Source organism: Cyprinodon variegatus, unplaced genomic scaffold (assembly GCF_000732505.1).
Source record: "Cyprinodon variegatus isolate N-32 unplaced genomic scaffold, C_variegatus-1.0 Scaffold1250, whole genome shotgun sequence".
Classification (NCBI taxonomy): domain Eukaryota; kingdom Metazoa; phylum Chordata; class Actinopteri; order Cyprinodontiformes; family Cyprinodontidae; genus Cyprinodon; species Cyprinodon variegatus.
Window position 1 is genome coordinate 86,398 of NW_015151703.1, and position 26,409 is coordinate 112,806.

General features: G+C 37.8%; 1 protein-coding gene across 10 annotated transcripts in view; it reads right to left on the reverse strand.

Annotated features, from left to right (window-relative positions):
• Nucleotides 1-19,671, reverse strand: part of LOC107102403 (kinesin light chain 1-like) — a 31,043-nt gene extending 11,372 nt beyond the window's left edge. For 2 of the 10 annotated variants that reach the window (XM_015401701.1, XM_015401705.1), the window contains exons 1-14: nt 19,581-19,671; nt 12,113-12,383; nt 11,678-11,908; nt 8,130-8,211; nt 7,687-7,915; nt 7,510-7,597; nt 6,261-6,362; nt 5,103-5,276; nt 4,494-4,593; nt 3,813-3,865; nt 3,540-3,607; nt 3,278-3,386; nt 3,127-3,135; nt 2,761-2,886 (exon numbers count right to left, since the gene is read on the reverse strand). In XM_015401701.1, the coding sequence (XP_015257187.1) occupies nt 2,761-2,886; nt 3,127-3,135; nt 3,278-3,386; nt 3,540-3,607; nt 3,813-3,865; nt 4,494-4,593; nt 5,103-5,276; nt 6,261-6,362; nt 7,510-7,597; nt 7,687-7,915; nt 8,130-8,211; nt 11,678-11,908; nt 12,113-12,361 (1,620 nt within the window). In that variant the 5' untranslated portion in view covers nt 12,362-12,383; nt 19,581-19,671. Of the gene's footprint in view, nt 1-2,733; nt 2,887-3,126; nt 3,136-3,277; nt 3,387-3,539; nt 3,608-3,812; nt 3,866-4,493; nt 4,594-5,102; nt 5,277-6,260; nt 6,363-7,509; nt 7,598-7,686; nt 7,916-8,129; nt 8,212-11,677; nt 11,909-12,112; nt 12,384-17,379; nt 17,557-19,580 lie in introns of those variants that run through there. The other 8 variants (XM_015401696.1, XM_015401703.1, XM_015401702.1 and 5 more) reach the window with 6 other exon arrangements.
• Nucleotides 19,672-26,409: the final 6,738 nt, after the last annotated feature.

Consider the following 26,409-nt stretch of genomic DNA (forward strand, 5'->3'; position numbering starts at 1 on the left):
AAAAAAAAAAAAAAAAAAAAAACAGCCTTCTTTGATCGTCATCTTCTAACTAACCTAAAACCAATAGAAAACCTGCAGAGTAAACTAAATAGAAGACAGTATCAGAAGAGTCAGGACTAAAGCAAGGGTTTGCAATTCCAGCCCTCAAGCGTTTCTCTCACCTCCAACACACTTTGCTTAAATCAATAAGTTAAAATCAGGTCTTTGCAAAACTTTCTGTCATGCCAAGCTTCCAAAAGTTGCAGGACCTCTGATCTTAATCAAATCGGTCACACTCAGGACTAATTTGGTCCTAAGTTTGACCAAATCATGGCCTCTGGTAAAAGAGGAATACACAATATTTCAACTGTGATATTGCTGCAGGGCTAGGTTGGGGAGTCAGTCATGGGGCTGAAATACTAACACCTGAAACTTGACAGAAAAAAAGGGTGGAAAATGGAAACTTTCTAGAAAGGGGAGAAAGCATCATATCTGATCGCCAAGGTAACAGACAGACCCATTATGTCTTAGTGTGAAGGAAACGTTGCTGTAACCAAACATTCTTTAATATATTTTAAGGAGGGTTTGCAACTTTGTCAAAGTCTTATCTGCAAAAACAAATATTTTTTCTGTAAACTTTAAAATTACGAAAATTAAAGGAAATTAAAGGGGGGAAAAAAACAACTAATAATTAAATTAAAGGGAAAAAAACTATAGAGGTAAAGTTAGTTGCTCAAACTTTATTCCAGTATAAATATGCCACATCTGCCTCAACTGATTAAAGAACTTAAATTACAGATTTTACTTTTTAAGGCTTTTCACACATCTTTACAAGGTGAGTTAACAAATGTGACCAACTTTGAATGCGAAATGATTCACATTCAAACTTCAGGAAGTTAAAAAAAACAACACTAGATATCAAGCTGAGAAAAAAAAAGCAGTAGAGCTCAGTTCATGTGAAACCATTGGAACAGACATGGTCCATTAGTGCATGTTAGGGGGTGAGAGTGGCAGGCTGGAACATGCATGCTGAGGCTGTGGCTGCAGCCAAGTGAATGAAGAGGCACAAGCTCAGGCTGAGGCTTTATTTTTCTACCTGCCACACCCGTTCTGTTGTTGCTTTTTTTTTTTTATACTCAAACCCCTTTAAAACCTCTCAGAAAAGTCCTGATCTGCTTCAAACAATCAGCAGACATGTGATACTCATTATGTCGAAGGAGAATCAACCCTCTAGCCTACCGTGTGTGCAATGAACCTTTTAAACTGCATTAGACATTTCAATCTAGGATTCAGATTGCATGGATGCGGATATGTATTATGTTACCAGGGCCACGGAGACTGAGCGTGTGCCTTTTTCATAGTTTCACTTGCAAAGAAGCACTGCCAGCAAAAGAACCACTCATTTAAAAACAACAAAAAAACAAACGAACATGTGATGTAAAGCAAACAGTGAGGCTAAGAGCATGCCAAGACACTCAATCAGCTTTTGAGTTTTAGAACAGCTGAAACTAGGTTCAACTCCAGGACAAAAACATGGCCTAACTGCAGGGAGTCGAAGGGCTGGTACAGAAAGATCACTGCATGCTGGGCTGCCTTCTGTGTGAACATAGTTTGCATCACAAATTTGAAATCGCCAAATCAAGCCTGTTATGTCTACATTGATGTCAGTACAGCAGGTTATGTTGGGCTGACCAGAGTTTAAGTAGCTCTGAGATACTGCTATCCATGTATGAGGAGCAGAGGCAGAGGTTAGCATCCTGCTAAATGTAGCAGCCTATTCAGCCCAGAGAGAGAAGTTAACATCTGATCATCAAGGCAAGATTTCAATAAAGTGGCTTTTGAAGATGTGTTTGACCTTTTAATTTAAGGTCCTAGGTGTGAAGTTTTTTTAGATTCTCTGTTTTCCACAGAGTTGGAATCGCATACATGCAGACTCAGACATATGGACACATCACTGTTAATATGTAGGCAAAAAAATATGTATTTTTAACCAACAAAAAGGTTCTGAAATATTTCTGGCTGACATCAAAATGCTTTCTTTGATTTGTTTCATGGCAGGGACAACAGCCGTCTACCAGCCTAAACATTCTTCATCAAGCTAAAGGCTCAAAGCTGGTTAGTTTTATCCGTCCAAAACCTGCTCTGTTGTGTGTTTGCCTTAGTGGAACACATCCTTCCATCTACTAATTAATTGCACTGATCCTGTGTGCCCAGGGAGCAGTTGTAAAGCGTTCAAACCTAAGGAAATGCTACAAACTGTCAAGCAAGGGGGTGGCACCAACATTCACTGAACACTTCTGGGAAAATAATCCTAACAATCTGAACTTTTTTTTCTTCCTGGATGTCTGAGACTTTTAACTTTACAAAGAAAAGCTTGTCACTTATTCAATAAGAACTGCTCTTAAAAAGTGTTAATTGCTGCCAAAAAAAAAAAAATGTCAGCCAAAGTGCAACTTATTGAGGGGAATTTAAACAAATATTAAGGCATGTGTTTATATGAGCCTGTATGTATTATTCTGGTTCTATTGACATTGAATACAATCAAGTATTTTTAAAGATATTTTAATATTACATATTTAAAAGGTCCAAAATTGGAAGGATTCCTCCTATGTTTTACACCAGGTTCATCTTTAAATGACATTAGGAAGAAGCAGTGAATTTCTGTACCAGCCCAGACTCTCTGTGGAATCACTGACACCGGCTGGTTTTTCCAGAGAGGCAGTCGTGTTTATTCAATAGTGGATTTGTACTCACCCCGTTCCACTCCACGCCCATACTCACTTCCTCGCCGGTCTCAGAGCCGCTCTCGTACTTAACGCTGGTCAGACTATCTCTGCTCCTCCGCCTCTCGCCCTCTGGATCTTTCAGGATCTCCACCACACGTGTTTGGTGGATGGGATCGATGCCCTGCAGAGATACAGGCATAGTTAGAACGAGCTCCGATGCAGACATTGGCACGGGGAAAATGGGTGGGAGTAAAACATTTTATGGGGGGAATTAAAGAGATTTCCCATTTCCTGCCCCTCCTGATGTAATTACATCACTTTTTTAGAGACCGACAAGTATTTTAAATGATTGTGAGATGAGAGTGATGTTAGGGGGGAGAGGTGGAAGCTCAATGGGAGCCAACAGAGATGAACCACTTACTGTGTTGCTCTGGATCCATAGCAATGCAGGAAAAGGGAAAGAAATACCATGAGATTTGCTTTCCTAACATGAAGGATATTCTTCAGAATTTATAATAAAAAGGAACGTATGCATGCGGCATGCAGAAAGGGGATTAGAGGGTGTGGCTGACCTGCTTGCGAGATCTCACAGCGCACTCTTCCAGTGTCTCAGCGGCCTCGAGTTTGCCCTGACGGCGGTAGAGGGCACCAAGGTTCCTCAGGGTAGTATTCACTGTAGGGCTGCATGAAAAAGGGAAAGAAATTTACTTAAAAAGGTCACAAGACGATGAAAAAGACAAATGCAAACCCATCAGGTTTGGTAAAGGCTGCACTACATCTAGAGGCTACATCTAGCTTTACGACTAAGCTATAAAACATGGCTATTAGTGTCACCTGTTGACTTTGCAGGCCTTGTACCAGCCACCATACTCTCCGTATGGGGTGTTGTCTCTGTGCTTGCCCTGGAAATAATCCAGAGAGGAAACAAAGAAAAACACAAGAGAAAGACGGATTAAAAACCTGATCGGCAGCGTTTTTCTGTGTCCACAACTAACAGATATCCTCTGCATCTGAGACGCAATCCTTAAAAAAGGACGATACTTCAGACTCCAAGGACGGCTTTTCCCTACCAAACATACAGCTTTGTTTAATTGAAGGTGTTCTTACCCTGCTCATCTCCTCTCTTTCCTCTGCATGCATCCAGATGGGCTTGTTCTGAGCTGCAGACAGACAGGAGAGATGGTTTATATACAACTGGACTCCAACACTGACCAAAATACTTGATTCATCTACAAATTACTTTGCTCACATACTGCAGGGTCAAAAGCATTACACGAACACATGTATTTAATTAGGTAGTTCAGGGGTCGGCAACCCAAACTGCTCAAAGAGCCATATTTGACCAAAAAAACGAGGTCAGGTGGAGGAATGAATTCTCAGGAGGGATAAACCCTTTTGATAAATGAATTAATTAATTAATCAATGATCAAGTTATGCTATTTTCTCATTTTCTTTCAGGCTGGAAAGAAAATTATGCTAAACGCCACATTAAACAGCCTTCTTAGGAAAATAAGAGAGGCTTTAAAAAAAAAACAAAAAAACAAGACGTAGGCGGCAGGAGACTAATGATTTCTGATTCCTTTTTAATGACCCAGGCAGAAAAAAACGAACATCATAACGGTTTATCCTTCATCCCAGTAAACTGTAGCAACCTGCTCAGAATGAGATCTTTTTTTTTTTTACCATCTACATAATAATAGCTTGAATAAACCCAGTTTAGTTATAAAACACATTTAATCCAAGCAGAAAATGACAATCTCTAATCTATCATCCATTATGGTTCCTTACCATCAACCGATCCAAACTCTTTCTCATGAGCTCGGGTCAGAATCTCTTTGTACAGAATCTCAGCCTCTTTGTATTTCCCCTGTTTGAGGAAGCAGGAGGCCTGCAGAGAAACAGGAGAAAATACATGTAAATACGGATGCATTTTAGGGCACTAACTCTGCAAACCCTGAGGAGAAAAATCCATCTGCATAGGCATCATGCAGGAACAACACTGCAGCACACAGCCTCGAGTTTGCCCTGGGAAGATTTTACTGACTGTGAGATGATAAAAAAACAAACAAAAAAAACTGGAGAACATAAAGTAATGAGCGAGGAGATCAAGGACATTAACTACCTCAAAAATATAATAAAGAATAAAGATCTAGCTAATTTCTGTGAGAGAAAATGACAGCCTTGAATGAGCTTAGCTTAAAGAAATGCAGAAAATGTAATTTGAAATGTATTAAAGTGAAACTTTGTGGAGAGAATTCAATCTGTAAAGCAAAGGCCTCTGCAGAGATCCTCTGAAAACAGCAAAACAAAATGTACGTTTCTGTAGAATATTAAGAGGCTTTTGAGTACAAATAAATGGCTTTGAGTGAACATTGAGCCAGGATGCCTCTTTCTCACCAGGTTGTTCTTGGTCTTCGCCACATTGGGATCATCTGGACCCAGCCTGCACTCGTAGATCTCCAGGGCGCGGCAGTAGTAGTACTCCACCTCCTCATATTTGCCCTGGTTCTGGCACAGTAGGGCCAGATTGTTCAGCTGTTTGGCTACATCTGGGTGTTCTTTCCCCAGGACCTGACGGCAATACAGAGAGACAAACTAATAATTCACTGTTTCTTTGTGCTAAAGGTGCAAAGAGAAAACAGCTGGTGATTAGAATGGTCCAAATTTCATGATTAACGATATCAGTAACTAAACTTCCATAGCCATAAAAATCTGAATACCTTGATTAGAAAACACACCACACCTCAGTGAGGTATAGTGAAAACAAAACAAGAGGTAGATAACACACTGCAAAAAAAAAAAGAAATCTAAATAAGTAATTTCTTCTTAAAATAAGTGCATTTTTTCTTGAATTAAGGATTTAAGTGAGACACTTTGCCAATGGAACAGGACAATTTACACTTAAAATACGAAAAAACAATTGCATTGTCTTATTTCAAGTGCATTTTATCTAGATATCTTATTTTAAGAGTAAAAATACTAATTCCATTGGCAAATCATCTTATTTACCTACTTAAATTAAGGGTAAATACCATTAATTTAAGACATTTTTACTCATTTTGAGATCATTTTTGCAGTGCAGGAAGGCTGAGTAAAGGTAAGATTGTACATTTTTTAAGAAATGCACAAAGAGACACTAATAGAGCTAAATCACCAGTGTAAGACGCTGCAGACAGTTTTTAGAAAATCATTTCTGTAATCATCTGATCTTTGTTTTTTTTTCTGCTGCAAGAACACAGAATATATAAAAGACAGATGACTGATCGAGTGAGCTCAGAATAGGACCAACAGATAACATTTTACCCTTCAGAGTTCAACAGCTGGTCATGTCTCTAATCTATCTTCTGCTTCTCCTCCCTAGTGCTTTGTATCCATTTTCAGCTGTGCTCTCAATTAAAAGCCATAATTCCCACTCTGACCAGGGAACAGCCCCCAGAAGAACTTTACACTCAATTTAAGAAAATCATCTTCTCCTATCCAAAGATGATGTTACTGAGGAGACTTTTTCCTGCTCGGCGGACTGTGCTGCTGGTGCAGTCCAGGGACATGACCCACCTTTTCTCTGATCTCCAGAGCTCTCTTGCAAAGAGGCTCGGCTTCCTTGTACTTCCCTCTCTTTCCATACAACACAGCCAAGTTGTTGAGCGTTGCAGCAACCTGGACAGAATAAGAGACAGACACAATGATTAGACCCTCTGCTGTTTTTGTACTGATGCACTTCAGGGATTTTTCCCGCTGGAGTCCAGAGAGCTAATAAAGTCTTCAAATACAAGAAGCTCTGTCAAGCTGGGCTCTAAGAAAACTCAAACCTCCAAGGTGTTAAACAAAAAGAGCTGCAGCATTGCTTTATTAGCTTACTCTGGGGGGTGGGAATGTTTCTAAAGAAATCTTAACTAGTTTTAGATTAATCTTTCAGATTGGTTATTTTACATATGCATCTGGATGAACTGAAATATCAAGAGAAACTTGATTCATTGAATCATTTTAGTGAAAATTTTAATGAAGATCCAAACTAAAGTTTCTATAAAGATTTAACATTACAAAAAAAAAAAATCTAAGAAATGATTCGTATGACCTGGACAAATTATTGTAGCACTTTTTCCTCTCACATCATTTTCAGTTTATAAGCAGCAAGAATTAGTTAACAGGCCTGCCATAACAGGAAAGTAACATAATATTTCTTAGACTTTCTCCAACTTATTGTCAATAATATAGAGGATGGAGAACATTAAACAATCAACTTCTTTAAAAATAATTTTTTGTGTCTTTATCCTTCTTATGGAGGGTATCTGCCATTGTCCTATAAGAAGTGCAGATCAAAATAGATAAATATGCATTATTCTTTTAATTTTCTGCGTTAGCCACATATAAGCCCAAATTCTAAACATTATTTATAAATATAATTAATATATATTCCGTGCATTACATTAAGGATTGATTAAAAACGTCCAGGTTAGTCTCTGTAAACGGCTGCAGATGGAAAACCTCTCCTCTAAATAACAGAAGTTTCACTTTTTGAATCAAATGAAACTGAATTATTTCATTTTCGGTTCTAATTAAACCTGTAACCTGGGTGAGGAATTTACTGTAAGCCAGAGTAGGCCCAGACAGCTATTGACGGATTACTTCCTGCCTCCGGGCGTATGACCAGCAATCCATAAATTAGTAGAGGGGAATAACAAATGACTGAGCAGGACAGTAAACATAGAACTGAGCTGGTTTTCCTCCCCGTTCACCAGTTACATAAAACAAACATAAAGGGACAGATGGCTGTGAGCTACTGCCATGAAAACTGAATGCTTACAGCTGGGTGGTCTTTGCCCAGGGTTTTCTCACGGATGGATAGTGCATCATTGAGCAGATGGGCAGCCTCTTTGTATTTGTTTTGATCCCTGCATGATTAAAGAAACAGGACTTTATCAGCTTAATGAAGCAAAATAATGAAGGAGGAAGCTGGTCAAGTGTATCTGTTGATCCTTACCTGTAGACCAAAGCCAGGATGTTGAGCATGGTGGCAACATCAGGGTGGTCATGTCCAGAGGTTTTCTCCAAGTCCTCTAAAGCTTGCTTGCAGAGCGGCACCGCCACCTCGTACCTGCCCTGAGAGGCGTACTGGATCACCAGGTTGTGCAGGGTTCTCAGGCGGGCTGGTATCTCATAGCCTCCCTGCTGGGCTGCAGCCACGGCAGCGCTGTTGTGTTGGTGCTGCACTGTGAGAGGAAAGACCAAAGAATTAAACATTTTTAAATTCTTTAGAAAAACAAAGAATCAGGTGGGAGTTCTCGGATGTACATTAATCTGCCTCGACCCTAAAACCTCCCTTGTTTTTTTACATCACAGACCAAGAGCTGGAAACTGAATTCATTTATTTACTTATTAGTAAATACACATTTAAGATCAAGTACTAAACATCCTTTCACTTACTTCCTTGACCTTGGTCCTCTTCATCATTAGGGAAAAGGTCGTCCAAGTTGTCTTTTGGTGTTTCTCTGTCTTTCTCCTCCTGCTGGTCAAAAGAAGAAGAATAATTAGAACCTAGGGCTGGGCGATAATTCAATAACGATATATATCGATCGATAGACGTGTGGCGCAATAGAAAAAAATAGGCTCGATAAAAGTTCATTAAAAAATGCTGTTTTCCTTCCTTCTCATTGTAGCCTAGCATGTAGGTTTATGCTATGCTAGTCACTGCTTCCTCCCAACCAATCACAATCACAGACCCAGGCACGCCGTCACAAAGTGCCGCCCTTTCAAACCACAACACAGAGCACATGAAGATGTCGCAGCAAGGAGAGGCGGAGGAAATTGTTCCAAAGAAGGGTTTTTGTAGTTCGCCAGTTTGGAAGTATTTCGGTCATGGCAAGTCGGACAAAAAACAAACCACAGTCATGGGGGGGGCTGGTCCATTTATTTGTTATATTTATTTTGGTCACTTTAGTTTATTCTTTGTCAGTATTTAATAACATAACTCAGGTCTCTTAAGTTATTTTTCTTTAAAACAATTCTGTTATGGTTATAAAAGTTGGTTAAATAAAGATTTAATTGGAAGTCTGTGTTTGTGTTCTTTATTAAATTAAATCATTTAGCTCTATCATAAAATGTCCAGGCAGAGCTGCACATAAAATATGGTTTCAAAAATTTCAAATTGTTTCAATAATTATCGATATCGATCAATATGCATTTTTTTTTATCTATAAGCTTTTTTTCTATATCGCCCAGCCCTATTAGAACCTCCTTCAGACATTAAAACATATTTAAAAAATGTCAAGAATAATAAAAGATTTCAAATCCTATTTAACTAGGTTGAGTTAACTTATCATCAATTAAAGAAGGTTACATATAACCATACAAATGATGCAAAATCACCATAAACACAACCACAAATATTAGACTCTATAGAACCTTAAAACCTTTAGGTGGAGGATAAAGTTCTCTCATCCATTAGTAATAAAAAGGCTTGAAAACATTACTGCTAATCTAGACATATAACTGAGGCCCTAAGGCTCCAAGCAGGAGAGTTTCTGCTGATTTAAGCAGAAAAGAAAAGCCAATAAGCCCCATTTTGGGATCAACATACGGGAAGGTAATATAGCAGCTCATTGTTGCCACCTCATCAATAAAAACCTAAAGTAGCCTCTTATTTGGAGAAAGGTATATTCTTACTCAGCAAACAGGAGAGGCGTATCTCCTGCACATACACATTTCTTTATGGCAACTAAGCTAAAATTAGAACTTTCTACTTAAAAACAAATACAAAAAAGTATTGCAAACATCTTGGCAAATAATTTAACACAATTACTGATTTAGAGAATTTTTTTTACTGCAATTAAAACACAATGAGAGTAAAAAATGTATAACCCATTGACGCCTGTTGCAAATATGCAACAAACTGTATGACCCAAACAGCTAGAATACTGTGTGCATTCTCCCCATGCCAGTTATTACATATTCAATGAAGATCTATGAACCTTTGACACTGGACTCTGGTCATTGATGCTGTAAATTATTACTGACCATTATAGCTGTTGTACAAATTTGCAACACACTAATATTTCCTTAGCTTTTAGTACAATAGCTGATGTAACAACCTCAATTTGGCAACTGCTTAACACAATAAAACAACAAAGCACAAACAAACATTTCAGTGTCAAAAAGGTTTTTGGTTGATTTAATTACTTTTCTTTTTTGTACTCTGGGGCTTTTTCAGCCCTGGATACAAATTATACCAAAGCAACACTGTGCAACCTTTAGCCACCAGGAGGAGCTAGATCTGGAACTTCTAGGTTCAGCAACATTTCAATTCTTCTGTCACAAAAATAAACACTACACCTCTGTGTTCAGGAAACGTATTGTTGACCACTTTGGACCAGCAGATTGAGAATTTATGGAGCCGCTTGTAAAGACGAGGAAAAAATTGAAATGCACCAGGTGATATATGCCAAGCTGAGAAAAAATGTAATATCTCTCAATTTAGGCCAATATTTTGGTCAGAAGTTAAGCCGTGATTCAACAACCAGAGGAACATACCGTAATTTTCGGGCTATAAGCCGCGACTTTCCCCCCCATTTTTCGACCTTGCGGCTTATATAACAATGCGGCATATCTATGTACTTTTACAGCTAACAGCCACTAGGGTAATACCTAAATCTATGGATTTTACCATCCACCATGTTGACGTCACATTTGCTTCAACACACAAGTACGGTAGGCACGCGCGCGGGAATGCGGAGGTCCTCTGGAAGCAGACTTCTACCGCAAGAGGTAAGTGACAGAACGACAGCGAGAAAGACGGACATTGCGAGCGCAAGACAGTTTGTGTTAAACATAAAAAACCTGCGGCTTATAGTCCGGTGCGGCTTGTACATGTACAAATCATGCAATTTAGCAGCTCCTGCGGCTTATATTCAGGTGCGGCTAATAGTCCGAAACACACCATACGGTATGCAGCAAATGAGAGCACCTGCTGACTGTAACTTAGATGCAAATATATGAGAGCTCTTCCAGATTTTTTTGCTAGTGACTCAGTATGCATCAAATTGCATATTAAAGCAGCTGGTGAAACAGAAAACTATGGAAATTGAGAAGTGTGTATTGAAATTTTGTAGCCTATTATTGGTAATCAGTCTTACTACAATTGACATTTTGGAACAACTAAATCTAGAGAGAATTAGGGATGCCTAGATAAAAGCTTCTCATTCACAATAACCAATATTGCAGATTTAAGTTTTGACCAATACAAATACTGAATGGATACGAGATCAGCACAAATCATTCATACCTTTATGACTTATTTTTTAGAGTGGAATATTAGAAAATGTTTAATTGGTTTAACAGAACTAAATACCAACAGTCGCAGTTCCTAAGGGGAATACCCGTTGTTCTGGTTCAATTTGCATGTTTTCTAAGCCAAAACAAGGCGTTGTTTGTGTCCACTAACTCAACGCTTATTCTGACATTTTGAATTCAAAAAGCTTCCTGGATGAAAAACGAAACGTCTTTAAACTTGGAAACAAAGTCCATTGGATTTTTTTTTTTTTACTTTTTAACAATGACAAGACTTGGGCTCAGCTTTATTTATCCCTTGGGATTACTCCATCAGGGAAATTCTGGTACAAATAGTTAAAGCAAGATACCAAGACTATGACCTGGATGACTGACAATCTTCAGCAGCAAATTCCACAACAATAGGTATGAGAAGAACTGAGCCATGAAAAGGGTTACATCAATGGGTCCTTTTCTTTCCCTGCACCAGTCCCAGACACCCATTCTCACTGCAAGTGCAACTACAACAATAAACCCATTTTATGTTTGCTGACTTTTAGCATGCTTTCATGTTTTGATGATGATCTTTAGGGATGAGCTCCAGGTCTTTAGTGTGGAAAACATCCTTTATTTTATAAAAGAAATAAATAACTCAACACCATACAAATAGTTTAAAAATTTCCTCACAGGGCTGTTAAAGATTTACTTACAGTGGGCGAGACGTCTTCATCATACTTTTTGAGCTGGTTCATGAACTCCAGGTGCTTCTTCTCCTCCTCCAGCTGGGCCACGCTCTGCTCGCTCTTCTGGAGCTTCTGCTGGGTGTTGGCCAGCTCGTCCCGCAGCCACTGGTTCTCCTGACAAAGCCTCCTAACCTGAGCGCGCAGCTTCTGCTTCTCAGACTCCACCGCGTTCAGGTGATTGGACAGAGCCATCATCACCTGAGGTAGAGACAGCATTGAGGACATTTAACGGGACGGAAGAAACATAGCAAGGGACAAGAAAGACAACTACAAATGCAGTCAGATTCTGAGTGAATCATGATCACCATGTGAACTCAGTATAGAATGAGGAAGCTGTGAGGAGGAAACAAGCCGGACGACTATCCAATATAACCTATATTATCATAGGCTTCTTTTCCTTACCTGGGCTTCTCCCAGGCCTAGCTCGATCATCTCTACTGACTTGCGGAGCAAGTTGGACTTCTCATGGACCAGGTTGGCCTCTTCATCCTTCTTTAGGCACTTGATGGTCTCCAGCAGGCTGTGGAGGATTGAGTTGTGCTCGTTCTTCAGGGCCTCCAGACCTTGGATGACCAGCTTTGTGTTGGAGATGATCTCCTCCTGGGAGAGCTTCTCCAGCTTCTCCTCCCGTGGATACACCATAGTTGACATTTTTGCTGGAGCTCAAGGAAACATGAACAACAGAAAATAGAAAAAAAAACAACAAAAGAACTGTTTAAATTGTGTTCTAGATTTTCCCTTGACAAATTAAACAAAGGGGATTTAAAAGAAAAGTTTCAATGTTAATATTATTCTATTTTTCTAAGCTGCTTTAGCTGAGATGAGTGATTTACAAAACCAAGAACAGCAGATAATCTGGTTGATGTGTTTTAAAATAGTTTTTAGAACCATTCATCTATGTATGTATGTTAGTTGAGCAAAATCCAGGGTTGTCCTCAAATGTATTAGAAGTGAATAGAATAGAATAGAATAGAAAATAAATGAATCAATTTGGCGATATATCGCTATCTTAGGCTGCCCAATATAATATTGAACTTTTTAGCTACTGATAAAATTAAAAACTATTTCCCCCTATGTAAAACAATAGGGGGAAATAGGCTACCTCTGCACCACCATTCCAGTAGATGGCGCTATGGATCCCTTTTGCTGTGCAACTGAAACACCAAACAACATAGGTACCAAAACAGAATGATCGATATCTTCTGATAGCGTATAAAGCTCTTGCTTTTATATCTCTACATTTCATTTTCATATTACCTTAGTAGAACATTGCAATACCACGATAATAATGTATTGTGATGCTTTTTGTATCATAACAACCTTGGCAATACTCATCCCTGCTGTACATTAGGATTATTTTTAGATCAAATACAATCACTTCCTAACCTGCTCTAATAACGTCGCTGACTATTTAAAGCAATAAATGTATGGTTGGATCAATCTCTGTCAATATGTAAATATACCTTAAATTGAAATGACATAAAAATCTCTAAACTAATGCGTAATTCATGAATGCAACCCAATAATTAATGTGCTGAAGAATGACATTTAAAATTGTTTTTTTTAACTAAATTAAATGAGTTTGTGTTTAAAACTTTTTCTGTTTAAGAAGCTCCAAGAAGGGAGTCATTTCATCTACAATGATGGACTAATTTTGTTCTTTTTTCTCCCTAAATTGTCAGAAAATTGTAAAAGCTTTTAATCAAACAAATACAAGCATCTTACAAAAAAAATGTCAGGCTTAAGCAGTCAACAAGAACAATAACCTTTTAGGAAGACTTGGAATCCCTTTTCTACAGACAAAAATACATATTATAAAAAAGCTGCAGTGTTTGGACCTAAGCTTAATGACAAGCTAACTAATTGAGGCAAATCTTAAAAGGAGAAGCTAGAACAAAAAAAAGCTCCAAATAATGATCTTCAATGACTCAGCTGTGCAGGGGTGTCACACAAACTCTCTAAATAAAGAGCAAAAGTAAATCAGCTAATGTAAAATTGTGAGTCACATCAATTGATGCAGCTTTCTTTCTAAATATTTCTCTTAGCAAGCCGTGCTTCTTTTGTATGACATGAAATGGGATCTCAGTGTGTACAGGGATTTTTCCGTTGATGCTAACCTACACCGTCTCATCTCTGAGCTCCGGTAATAAGATCACCCTCCAGCAGTGAGAGATGTACCCAGAGGTTATCTAATCGCTCAATGTGAGACACACAGTGGGTCAGCATTTCTTCAGGAAGCTCATCTGCATACACTGGTTATCTGTGTGCATTGAGCAAAAGGCCACACCCTGCACAACACAAAACCCACTCTGAAGGCCACAGAAGATATTCAGCTACAGGAAATCATTTGGGGATTTGATGCCAATAATAAGCTGCAGTGCTCCAGGTTACCAGAGGAGATACTTTCTGATCCCAGCTTCAAAACACAGCCTGCTGTGAATGTTAGTGTAAAATGACAACAACAAAAAGTACCAGTAATAATAACCGTCAAGCTGCCTGCAAAAAAAAAAATTAAAAAAAAGGAGCTGGAAAGACTTAACAATACTAAAAAATGCCAGGCATGTATTGCGTACCTTGAACATGTGACATTTCCCCCAAAGAGTCCGAAGGTTAACTGTGACTCAAAGCCTCATTACTGTTGGCTACATGCTCAAAGGAAAACATCCAGGCCCTAAACAACTGGGACTCAGTCAGAAATAAAACTTCAAACTTATAGCTGAGAGTTTAAAATGCAATGACTGTGTTTACGGGCACCGAGGATGACTATGGTTGAAGAGATGATGAGGTGGCGAGGGAGGAGTTTTCCTTGTAATTAGAGGGCAATGTTTTTATAGCAACAGGAGAGCATCACAGACAACCTCTCATAGAGATCAGAGTTCATTACGTCAACAACCGCAGGAAAAAACATCACACAAAGCAGGTTTTAGTGCTAAAAGAAGTGTTTTCTTATGTTCATTCATGCTTATATTCTAACAGAACCTCCATCAGGATCCTGTTTGAATATTTGATAACCCTAAAGCGATCCACATGCATAGGAGAACACAGCAGCAGTACGCCCTTTCTAGGAGTAATAATGGATCCCAGCATCTCTGTGTTATAAACTGTTGTTGAGCAATGGGATCCTATGTTACTATCATCACATCGTAACATGAAGAATGTCTGTAGAGCTGTTACCTCTGCAGAGACGTCTGTGAGGATGCACCGCACCATCAGAGCCAGTTAGATCAAATATGGGGGTGTAACAATTCTGACTTCTTTGGGTGAAAATCTGTTGGTTTTCAGTTTGAAAGGCTGTAATATCCCATCCATCATTACCAGGTTGCTTTTAAAACAACTATCTTAGAACAAAATTTTTTTCTTAATGTGGTTTGAAGGAAGCCAGATGCAACCAGAGCAGAAACTTCATTATTTAAGACTTGAAGTTTGCTCTTTATTCAGGCAGCTACCTCTAAACCGACAATAACCTCATTAGAAACCAGGAAGCGCAACATGATAATGAAAGGTTAACACAATATTGGTGCATAGAGCTAAAGCCAATTCAAAATGGCCACACCACTAATTTTGTCTGTTCTTATTGACCGTTTGTGCAGGAAGAAAAACGTATTTTGAACGGGTTAATTGAAACAAATCAGAGCTGGCTGGTTGGTTGCAGCAGGTTCACTGCATTCACTCATTGGTTAAATGGTGTGTTTGTTTACCCATGGGATAAAAGAAGTAAAAAAAAAAAAAAAAAAAAGGAAATAAAAACCCCAAAACTTTCTGCTCATTTTTTAGATTAAAAATCTTTCCTAGCAATATCTGAATCATCTTCTGCTCAACCAATCCTGCACTTCTGCCTTGTTATTTATGTCAAATCATGTGAACAAAGTGAGCGTCTCTCAGAAGTTGTTCATCGTGTTGATTTGTGTCATGACGGATACTTGACAGGCGCTCAAACCAGAAACTGAACAGCTGGTGCTCCACTGAAAGTTATGCAGCTGTGGAGATCTCTGTTCAGAATGACACTGGTGTCCGTTTACCAACAGCTGGGAGCTCTGGACAAGCAGCAGAGATTTTTAGGGAAGGCAACATCACAAACTAAAGAAATAACAGTTGGCAGGTAGAATTAACTAAAATGGTCATGTATTATACCAATAGCACCCAGAAAATGAGGTCAGTAATGTTAATAAATGAAACATAACCCTTGAAACACTTAAGACGATACGGACATTCATCGGTCGCTTCATAAATACCTGCGTTCTAAACTACACAGGATTAAAATGATTAAAAGCATTGAATCATTTACTGAAGAGCAGAGGAGAGGCATGTTAAATCCTCTCTCAACTGCCATTAAGTCTTTCAAGCACTTCTTATATAACCTTCACTATGATTTTACGTTACAAAAGAAGTGAACTGTAATAAAAAAAAAAACCTCTCTGATCAAACAGGGTTAAAAAAAGAGAAAAACAGCAACCATTTCTGAAGGGAAACACATTAAATTAATACACTAATCTTTGAGTTTTCCCCATCTGTGGACCAAATACATTCCTCTCTCACATAAATATTGAAGTTTTTCACCATTATAAACTTAAAAAATCCCAGCAGGGTTTTTTAAGTTTATAATGAGCTATGACCAATTAAAATCAGGAATAGCCTATTAGTGAAAGAGAAAATGTTGACTTGGTGAATACATGGAAAGCAGAGTGAGCTGACAGCCTATTATATTTATGACCGAAGCAAATTATCAAAAGAACAGAATAACTCAAATTTGCATAGTAAAATAAGTAACAGAGCTTTTATTGTCTTCTGCTGCATTAGTCACAAGGGAAAAGATATTAACTTTTCCGTAAGTCTACGTTAAACCAGGGAAAAGTGGAGCTGAGCATGTCTCTCTTATTGAGTTTGGCTTCAAAGCTCCAATCCTCTCTGAATGTTTTCCCTTTGAATGATCAAGAACATCCAGAGATCACACTGCTTGTTACCCTTCAGAGCAACTCTGGCTGTCAGGCACCTGTGCGGATAAAAGCACCGACTAACTGGGGACGCACATTAGCTCATAAAGACGTACGCTTTCATCTCCGCCAGCTCTTTTTCCAGGATAAAACACTCCAAACACCTTCCATCTTTCAGAGAGGGGAAGTTAATGTTTGCCAAGTCTTTAAAGAACTGAGGTGAAGTTTAAAACATCCAATGTTTGCACTTTATGAGGATGCCTTGCTATTAATCTGTAACTTTTAACATCACTAAAGACAAATATATCAAAAGAAATCAGAAATTTAATTAACTGACTACAGCTGTAGCTGAACTATTCTATGAGCAAAAAAGTAAAAAGGCATTATATGGCTTTTATTCTGTTTAATTCTTTGGAACAAGATCTAAACCAATCATTCATCTCTAGAAGCTGAGAAGAGATGCTGCTGGAAGACTGTACAAAGCTAACATGCATCAACATAAAAAACAGAGGTTAATCGATGCTAATGGCTCCCACATACATGCCTTTGATTTGTAATCTTATTGTGTTGTGATAAAATATGCACGAAAATCCCCCAAAAAACCTACCAATGCTGCAGTGTAAATTAGCCACACTAACTGTTGAAAAACTGTCATCCATCTATCACCTGAAATAACTGAAAAAACTACCATTTTTTCCTGCTGGAGGCCTCATACATAGAAGAAAATGGTGATCTCACCTTCTTCTGCTACATTCCAGGAAAATACATGGCTCTAATCCAGAGATTCTCAAAGTAAGAAGGATAAAATCCGCATGAAACTGAACACAGATGGGATTAAAATGAGACGGTAATGAGAGGGAATGGATGATGATGCTGCAGAGGAAGAGAGGGAGGGGGGAGGAAAAGGAGCTGCCTGCAGGATGACTGTGACCTTCCCACTGCTTCGTCAGAACAAGCAGCATCAGCTAAGGGTGCACATTAGGAGACGGGCCCGCCCACAGCGAGAGGAAAAACAGGCGAGCGCAGAGGAGCAGGTTGGGTGGGGGAGGGAGCCATGCAGCTCTCCTCTCTCCTCTATACCCAGACATTACAGAATAACCTCAACGACAACGAAAAGGGACTCAGGGGAGAAATAAATTGAAGAAAAAAAAAAAGGTTTTCAGCCATTTGCATTTTCTCTAGCAAAGGATCCTGCTGTGAGCAAAGCATGAACCTGCTTTTATAATCCAGCTATTCTTAATATGAAACACACACTGAAAACAGTGGAAATGCAACGCTTAACTTTACGGATAACTTTAATCATTCAAAGCTCAGGTAACACTGCAGCAAACCAGCCCACGCACACAAACAGCATTCTAAGATCTATCATCTAGAAAGCTCTACAGCAGAGTTTGGGCATATATTCTTTTCACCATTGGTGAAAAAAAATAAAGACAATAATGTCAGAATTTTAAACTAATTGAAAATGACTAGAAAAGTTAGCATTAGATCCATTTTCTACAGTTGTGTTAAAAGCTTTAAAATATAGCTGACTTAAAGAATTGTGTAGAGATTTTGTAGTACATATATGCTCTTTAACCCTTTTTGATAAAGATGCAATGTTTAAGTTTTCCCTGGCTAACACATATCCCTGGTTTTCTTTTAAATCTGATAAGTTGAGATCTTAATTTTTAAACAACCTGTTAAAAGGGAAAGAATAGCCAAAGAAGATATTTTAAATAAAAAAAGAAAATGGCACAATAATATAATTATCCTCCTGTTTTCCACCAAAGAATAGATCCCTGTTTTTATTTAGTTTTTTTTTTAGGTAGATTTCCAGCAAGAAAATGGTTTGTACTACTTTTAAATTAATTTAATATTTAGGGGGAAAAAGAAGCCTATGGTCTCAATTGATGACAGAAACAGAATGTCAAGCTGATTTATTGGTGAAATTGCTGATGTTGCTAAGTTTAAAATTGACCTTACAGGTGCAGCAATCCAAGCTTTTTCTTTTTTATTTCTTAAACCTCTAACTTGCTTTAATGAGTCTAGTAAGTTTAAAAAAGTGATTCGGGGCAAATGTTAAAATTGAGACGTTTTAATTTAGATTACCTTCAAAATACAATAACAAAAAAAAAAAAAAAAATAGACTTTTGTAGTTTAAAGTTGTCCATTTAAAATAGAAGGGATCAGGCTGCAGTGAGTCCCTGCAGAGGCAAACAATGCAACGACCTGACCACCACGTTTCCCTCCATCTCTTACACAAACATTAATCCAACAGAATCGGTGCCAGACACAAAGGAGAGACGGGCACGCGGGAGGGTGTGGCACAAGTGCCACAGTCACCCATCAATCCTCTGACTATACCTTTAAACATGTCCGACAACAACCGGTCCTAAGATCATCCTCAACCTCAACAAAATGAATCAGCTAGAGCTTTTCTGCGCTCCATAGTAGTTGTTTTATTTTACGGTAATTACACGTTAACGACACTGACGTGAAGAAAGGCATTGCTGAAAAGATACAAAATGACCCTAACCAAGTAGAAGGTAGATAGAAATATAAACACTGTTCAGGAGTGTTTTTAAGAAAATGTAGCTTTGTGGATCGTAAACGTGGCAGAAGGTGGCTACGTTTAAAGAATCTATTCAAATATATAAAACTGAATGATCTCGTAGTTTTATTTTTTAGGTTAATATTGATGTTTTCATGTACCAAACCGTGTTGTTACAGCGAACTTCACAGACTGTCCACAGATGCGGTTTGCTGCTCCGCTGATTGGCTAACCGGTTAGCTTCACCACTCCCTGGCTATTAGCTGCGGCTTCCAGCTGTTTAATGTCTCATTTCGGTCATTTATAAACACTGGGGCCGCAAAGTAAACCAGCCGGATAATCGTTATAACATACAGAACTAAATATTTAGGATTAACATCATTGTATAGTCTGTTTTTTTACTTACCGAGAGCTAAGACTTATGGCTAGCTCAGCCCCCTTCCAGATCCAAAATGTCTTCTACGCAGCAAAATATTCCCACAAGGCATTGCGTCTAGTGCTGGTTAAAGTGACGTCATGTTTTGTGTTCTGCCCTGAAACTGGAAAATGTGAGCATTCTGACACATTGGACATTTTTAGCCTAAGCTGCAATTCTGCAGTGCTGCTTAGGAGTTTAAGGATTAGGGCCACTGAATTTTTTTTTTTTAAAGTTAACAGATTTTTAAAATTTTATTTCAGTATAATATGAGAAAAAAGTGAGAATTCGGACTTTTTTCCCCATATTAAACTGAAATAATATATAAACATTTTGCATTTTAGATTAAAAAAATAAATAAATCATCTGTCAATATGTCCAGTCGATTTTAATTTTTAAAATTAAAAATGTTTTAAGGAACCTTTGGTTGTCCAATTAATAATCATAAAAATATTGACCGATTAATCAATTTGCAAAAAAATTAAAAATTAATTAGTTGCATTCCTAGTTTAAGGATCTCCTAACAGCTGTGTCTAAGGTTTACTGGAGGGACATTAAGCCTTAAAATGGCTGTCAAATCCTTTCAAGTATCATCTCTGAAATATTTTTTGGAGCAAGACATAATGTGTTTAGATAAAAATTTTGACATGCCTCATGTTGACAGGTTCCATTTAAGCAGATTTTTCTTCATCTTTCACCATTTTCCTCATTCTATGTATGAGGCAAACTTTCTGATTCAACATATTGTAATTTTAGGTGTGATAATTCAATTTCAAGACAGCTTTGAAAAAATATGTTTACTTACAGGTAGTTTTTTTTTTTTTTAGACTAGGATGGAATTACTTTAATAAGGTAGATTTGGATAATCATCTCATATCTTAGACATCTTATTTCATGTGATCAGGTTCTTTTGTCAGACATTCAGAGTTGTTGAAGGGGATCTGAAACATCTACATACATCTAAGTGGAACAAGAAATGCCAAAAAAGAGACATTTGTAAAGGGGGAAATAAGCAAAAAATACATAAATGAAAAAAAAATACAAATTTAAAAATAAAAGATAAACGAGCCCTCTTCCATGTTTACTAACGATTAAAAACCCATCAGGGAAACAAAATGTGCAAACAAAATGACAAGATGTCTAAGTATAAACTGATTCATTTCATCAGCAAAGGTTCCTCAGTGGCAATTATTAAATTCAGATCAGAAAAAGATATTCAGAGCATAAAATCAGTGTACATTTAATTCATGAAAAAAAATGTAATTTTCGTCCAAACCCTTTAAGGAATGGTGCATTGATATATAATGATTAATGTGTATATACTGTATGTAATGAAGCAGACGCCTTCACGCTTCTGTTCTGTCAGCAGCAGTGCAATGGTGCCCCCTTGTGGCAAGTTTGAAAACTAACGCCGTTCAATAAGTGGGTTTGCAACATTTTATAGCCGGAGAGGTAGTTCGGACACTATTTTATAGTGATGTAATGAATATTTGCTCTATTTTATTATTATAATTTTTTTTTTACTTGATCACTTTAGGGTTTGAAAAAGATCCGTAGATCTGTAGATGTAGATCTGGTGTCGTTTGTATCTCTTTCCTTGTCTGTGGGGAGACTGATGTAGAAACCAGTGGCTGCTGGCCAATAGAGGGCCTCACACCCAATGACACTGATTAAGACATAAATAATATATATATATATATATATATATATATATATATATATATATATTTTATAATTTAATTTTGGGGTCCTTTGATTAGAACTCATTGCAGGTAGTTTCATTGTGGTTCTGAAGACCTGATTAAATCATGAAAAGGAGCGAAGGACACAACCTGGTCCAATGATTTCTGGTCGGTACCTGAACTTGGTATCAACCCATTTATTAGAAAAATGTCTGAAATAAGCTGAGATGAACATGATGGGTTTTATTCTGGAAATCAACTGTCCTTCATTCAGTTCATTTTGACTTAATTCCTGTTTTTATTACTGATGTTTTCTACTCCCACTTCCTGGTTTTCACTCCTGCAGTTTATTAATAATAAACATATTATTATTCCTTGATGTTTGCCTCCATGTGACTCTAAACACACTGCAAACATATAGGAAATGGGCCGTATTTAGCGAAACTACACCAGGGGAGGAAGACTAGTATCAGAATTCAATTCTAACAGGTCTTGATCTAAGGGGATGTGAAATCCTATTTTCTGATCTTTTATTTTCATTTTACTTCATTCATGCTGAGTAATCTTCATCTGTCCAGCAGTGATGCGAGGCAGAGCGCCATCGTTTCTGCTCTTTCAGCAGCTAATCTGCTCAGAGACAGCAGATGTTCTTTTCTGTTTTACATCTTTAATCTTATAGATGTCTTCAGCTTGATGGGAGGGTTCTGACTTTGTTCAGTCTCCTAATGAGGAGCCTTTTCATGGTCTCCTGTTATTTTGTACTATATGTGTAATCTTGTATATAACTTTTTTGTGTAAAATGTTTAAAGAAAAGTTTGAATATAAAAACAAAAAACAAAACAAGAACTCTTTATCTCCTAAATTAATCTAGTAAAAATGGTGAATATATACAATGATCCCTAAACTAGTAATTTACCAAACCTTCGTAAATATAGGCTCTATAAAGAGAAATAAAATGATTTTGAGAGCAAGTAACATTTTTTTTCATTTATTTAATCACAAAAAAATCAAAAACAGTGAACAGTATTTGTCAGGGATCACCATGAGGGTAAATAATTAACTCTGGATTGCTTCTGATGAGGCTCCTCTGTACCTGACATTAACATTTGATTTTAATAAAAAATTACAATGACAAAACATGAAAAATTCAAAGCAAGAAAAAAAGAACAGCCAAGTTAAAGATCTTGACGTTCTGCTAACCAAGTGAAAAAAAAAAAAAGATTACAAAAACTTTTTTGGTCGGCTTCAGCTCTCCGAAACATGCCAACCTGCCTGTTGCTGCCAACCTGAAAGACACACATTTATCCACCATGAATACAAGAAAAAAAAATATTAATTAAATAAAGCAGACTTTCTGACCCCTAGTTCTTCCTGCAAGTAAATATGTTTTGGTCATGCTTTCATATAAATTCACAGAGAAGGGACCATAAAGGTGTGAATCTATTATACCTTCACTTTGAGAGCCCAGATGCTCCTCAGATCCTGTTCTCCAGAGGCCTGAGTAAGACTCTGGGTGCGGTTCATCTGCTCAATGCGAAGCTACATAAAGATGAAAAAGTCTCAGACAACCCCTGCTTACACTTGGACATACAAGAATCTGAAAAACCTTTTATCCGAGGTCAGAATTGTGCCCAAAGGGTACGTGCATGATAAATACACACACGCAAACTGCTCTCCATGCATATTTTGAATGTTTTATGAATGCAGATTGAATACCATTGGGGCCCCAATATGTCACTAGCATGAGTGCATGGACCTTTTCTGTGGTGGAGGCCAGCTTTTTAAGCACCTGTATTTATTTAAAACAAATGTATTTTAAATAAAACTGCTTGTATAAGTGTGTATCACTTGTGTGCCCTTTTGGGAGAATTTAGAGATCATACTTTTACCTTGCTGAATTTCTCTTCCAGCTCATGGCGTTCTTCCTTCAGACATCTCAGGCTCTCCTGAGGAATTCTAAGTGGACCCTATAAAACACATTGTGAAAAAATCCACTTCTAGCAGCAAAGAGTTGATCTAATAGATAAAATAAGTATAATGAGCATCAACGACATAACCTTTGTATGTGGTTAGAACTTTGTTATCTTTTTAAGCAGGTTAAGCTCAGCCTTGGCTTCTGCAAAAGCCCCGTTGTATTCTCTAACTCTCCCCAGATGAGGAGACAAATCTTTCTCTATTGCCTCTTTCGCTCTGGGAAAATAGTCCTAGAAAAAAAAAAAAAAACATGTTGAATAAAAACCAACATACAGATCAAGGGACATGTCAAGATTATAGTCTCAACAATTTAGAAATATTTCATAAGCAATTAAGTACATTATTTGAACTATTAGCTTTAAAAGTCTTCTTTTTTTATTGTTTTCAGTTGTTACTATTAGCAACATCAAATTTGATCAAAACCCCAAAATCTGCTTCAGCCTCAGCTTTTTGGACATGCATTTTTACACACATACCTCCTTAGCCTTGATGTTCCCTGCTATCTCCTTCTGCAGTTGTTCTGTTGTTTCACTGAGGACTCTCCTGTCATCGTTCTTATCATTGATGTATCTATGAAACATCAGCTCACACATCATTGTCTCATCTTTCAAGTTGTTCTCAAATTCTTCCTGCAGCTGCTTTATCCCTGCCCACTGTTTGGCCACATCGCCTAATTAAAAGGTGATCAGAAATCAAGGTCAATAACGTGCTGAAATTAGGAGCAGCCGAATAGGGCAGTTGCTCACCAGCCCAGAGCTTCTTAATTTTCTTTCTCATCGAGCGCACTTCTTCCGCTTGTTTCTGTTTGAGGAAATAAAAGCCGTTAAACACTTCAAAAAAATGGGAGGCGTTCTAAGTAAACCAGTGCATGCAGAAAGTGTAAATGAATGAAGCGTGCAGCAACACTGATGTGGTTTGAAGTCAGTCTGTGCGCTACAAACCAGCTGCATGTCTTCCACAACTTTGTGTTGGTTGGAGGTCCACATGTCCAACATGTTTACCTGTTCCTGTTCGTCAGCCGAGAAAGCAAGATCTGCTCCTGGATCAGAGATTGGGTCTTGGTGCTTCATCTTCTGTTTAATGAACTGAAAGGACAAATAACTAATGGAACAACAGAAAACTGAAACTCTATCCATCTTTTAATGTTGGATTGAATAAAGGAAAGAATTCTCATGCAATTTAACTCTTTTCAGCACTTTGTTGACAGGAACTTTTTCTAGTTTGGGTTTCATCTAACATCAGATTGAGCAAGTTCTGGAAGTGGAACTTTCATTTGATTTTAAAATGAAAAAAGTGCTATCTGTCAATGGGTGAAGAAAACATTGGGATTTGTCTTGTATTTTCAAAATCAGCTACGTAAAGGCAGGACATTAGGAAATAAAGGGATTTCATCTTTAATGGTTGGTATTGTCAACTTTGGTTTACTGTACAATTGAAAGGGATAGTCTCTGATATGGAACTTACCTGGATTTCACTCAAAGAGCCTTCAATTTAGCTGATCCATCTTTATTTTTTCATGATGGTCACCTGTTCCAGTCATATAGGTTAAAAACTGGCTGTCCTTAATAGTTTGTAAAATATTTGCACAGTTCTGACTTTACATGTGCTACCAGCTCTGTTTGCTTCTCATGCTTTGACACTTCTTCAAACACGAGTGACAGGTCAGACACACCAAAGGTACCTTCACTCTCTGATTGCGAGGGCATTGAGTCCACCTGATTCTCATCACTAACCAGCAGAATCTGCAGACACTGGCTGTTCGGCAGAACAGGTATTCCTGTTAAAAGGGACATTTTCCTCTGCGCTGCAAGATTGCTTGGTGTGCAGACTCAACGATGCAATGCAAGCGAATGTCTGCTATCTCCACATGCTCATCCAGGAGGATGTCCTATAATTTGTTTGGTCAAAGCCTGATATTGGACCAGAAGATCTGCCTCTTACGGAGCCCCTCTGATGACATGGTCAAAAACATGTTTTTAATTGTGGCCACGAAGTAGTATTTCGTGCGCACGAAATACTACTTCTTGGCCACAATTAAAAATTTTTTTGACCATGTTATCAGAGGGGCTCTGTAGGATAACACTTACTGCCCAACAAAACCCTGTCAAACCCACAGAACATTTAGTCATCATTTCATTTCCCTTTGGGCTTGAATACTCGATTCTGATTGGCTGCAGTGTTTCTGTTAAAACCCGTTGCAACAAACCGGGTTTTTATTCAACTGCTAATGAGTTTTTGTTTTGTTTTGTTTGTTTTGTTTATTTTAATTATATGCTGACTTTAGGAAAATCGTTTAATTTCCCTTTGGGACAGATGAAGTATTTGGGAATTGATAAAAGAAAAGGCATTCAGTGCTCTCTCAGCCAAGGTTATTTTAACGTCAAAGTTCGGTTTTAAATATTAGTTTGATGGATTACTATAAAGTCGAGAACTTAGGCTTTAAAAACACTGCTTAAAAAATATAGGCTAATTTTCATATCACCTTCCTGATTAGCCCCATGAAACATCAAATAATCAAATTATTTTACAAAAAAATATTCAGTAAACTCCAAACTCACCATAATTCATGCAGAGTTGACAACGCTGACAGAAAAGGCGCTCTCTGAAATATTTACTCGACAGAAATCAACAACAGTTTGAGGCCAAACGGATGAAACTGGCGTTTCCATAGCAACCACGCAGAAAAGTAAGTTGTTTAACCCTGTAATGCCAAATGTATCATATTTGATACATACGGTTTCTGAAATGTTTTGCGTCTGACACCTTTTGCACAATTTTGTTTTATTCTTGGATCGGGCTTTAAAGGGTTAAAAACAACAGAGGCCGCTGGGGCCCCTAGAGGGCGCTGGTGCGCCGCCCCACGCCCAATGACACTGATTTAAGACATAAAAAGTCAACACTAATATATAAAGACATACAAGTAAACAGAAATGCCAGGGGGTATGTTACAAATAATAAATACAATCAGGAGGAAAGACAAACAGATGTGCTGGGGAGTGTCATGTGCATATGTATGCATACATATATACATTCTACAAAAAAACATTTCTTCTACAACATTAAGTTGTCCAGAATTTTTAGTTGGGAACAGATTGCAATGTTTTTTTGTGCCTTCTGGTGAGAAGAGAGTTGAATAGCATGAAAATATTGCTTGACTTCAATTA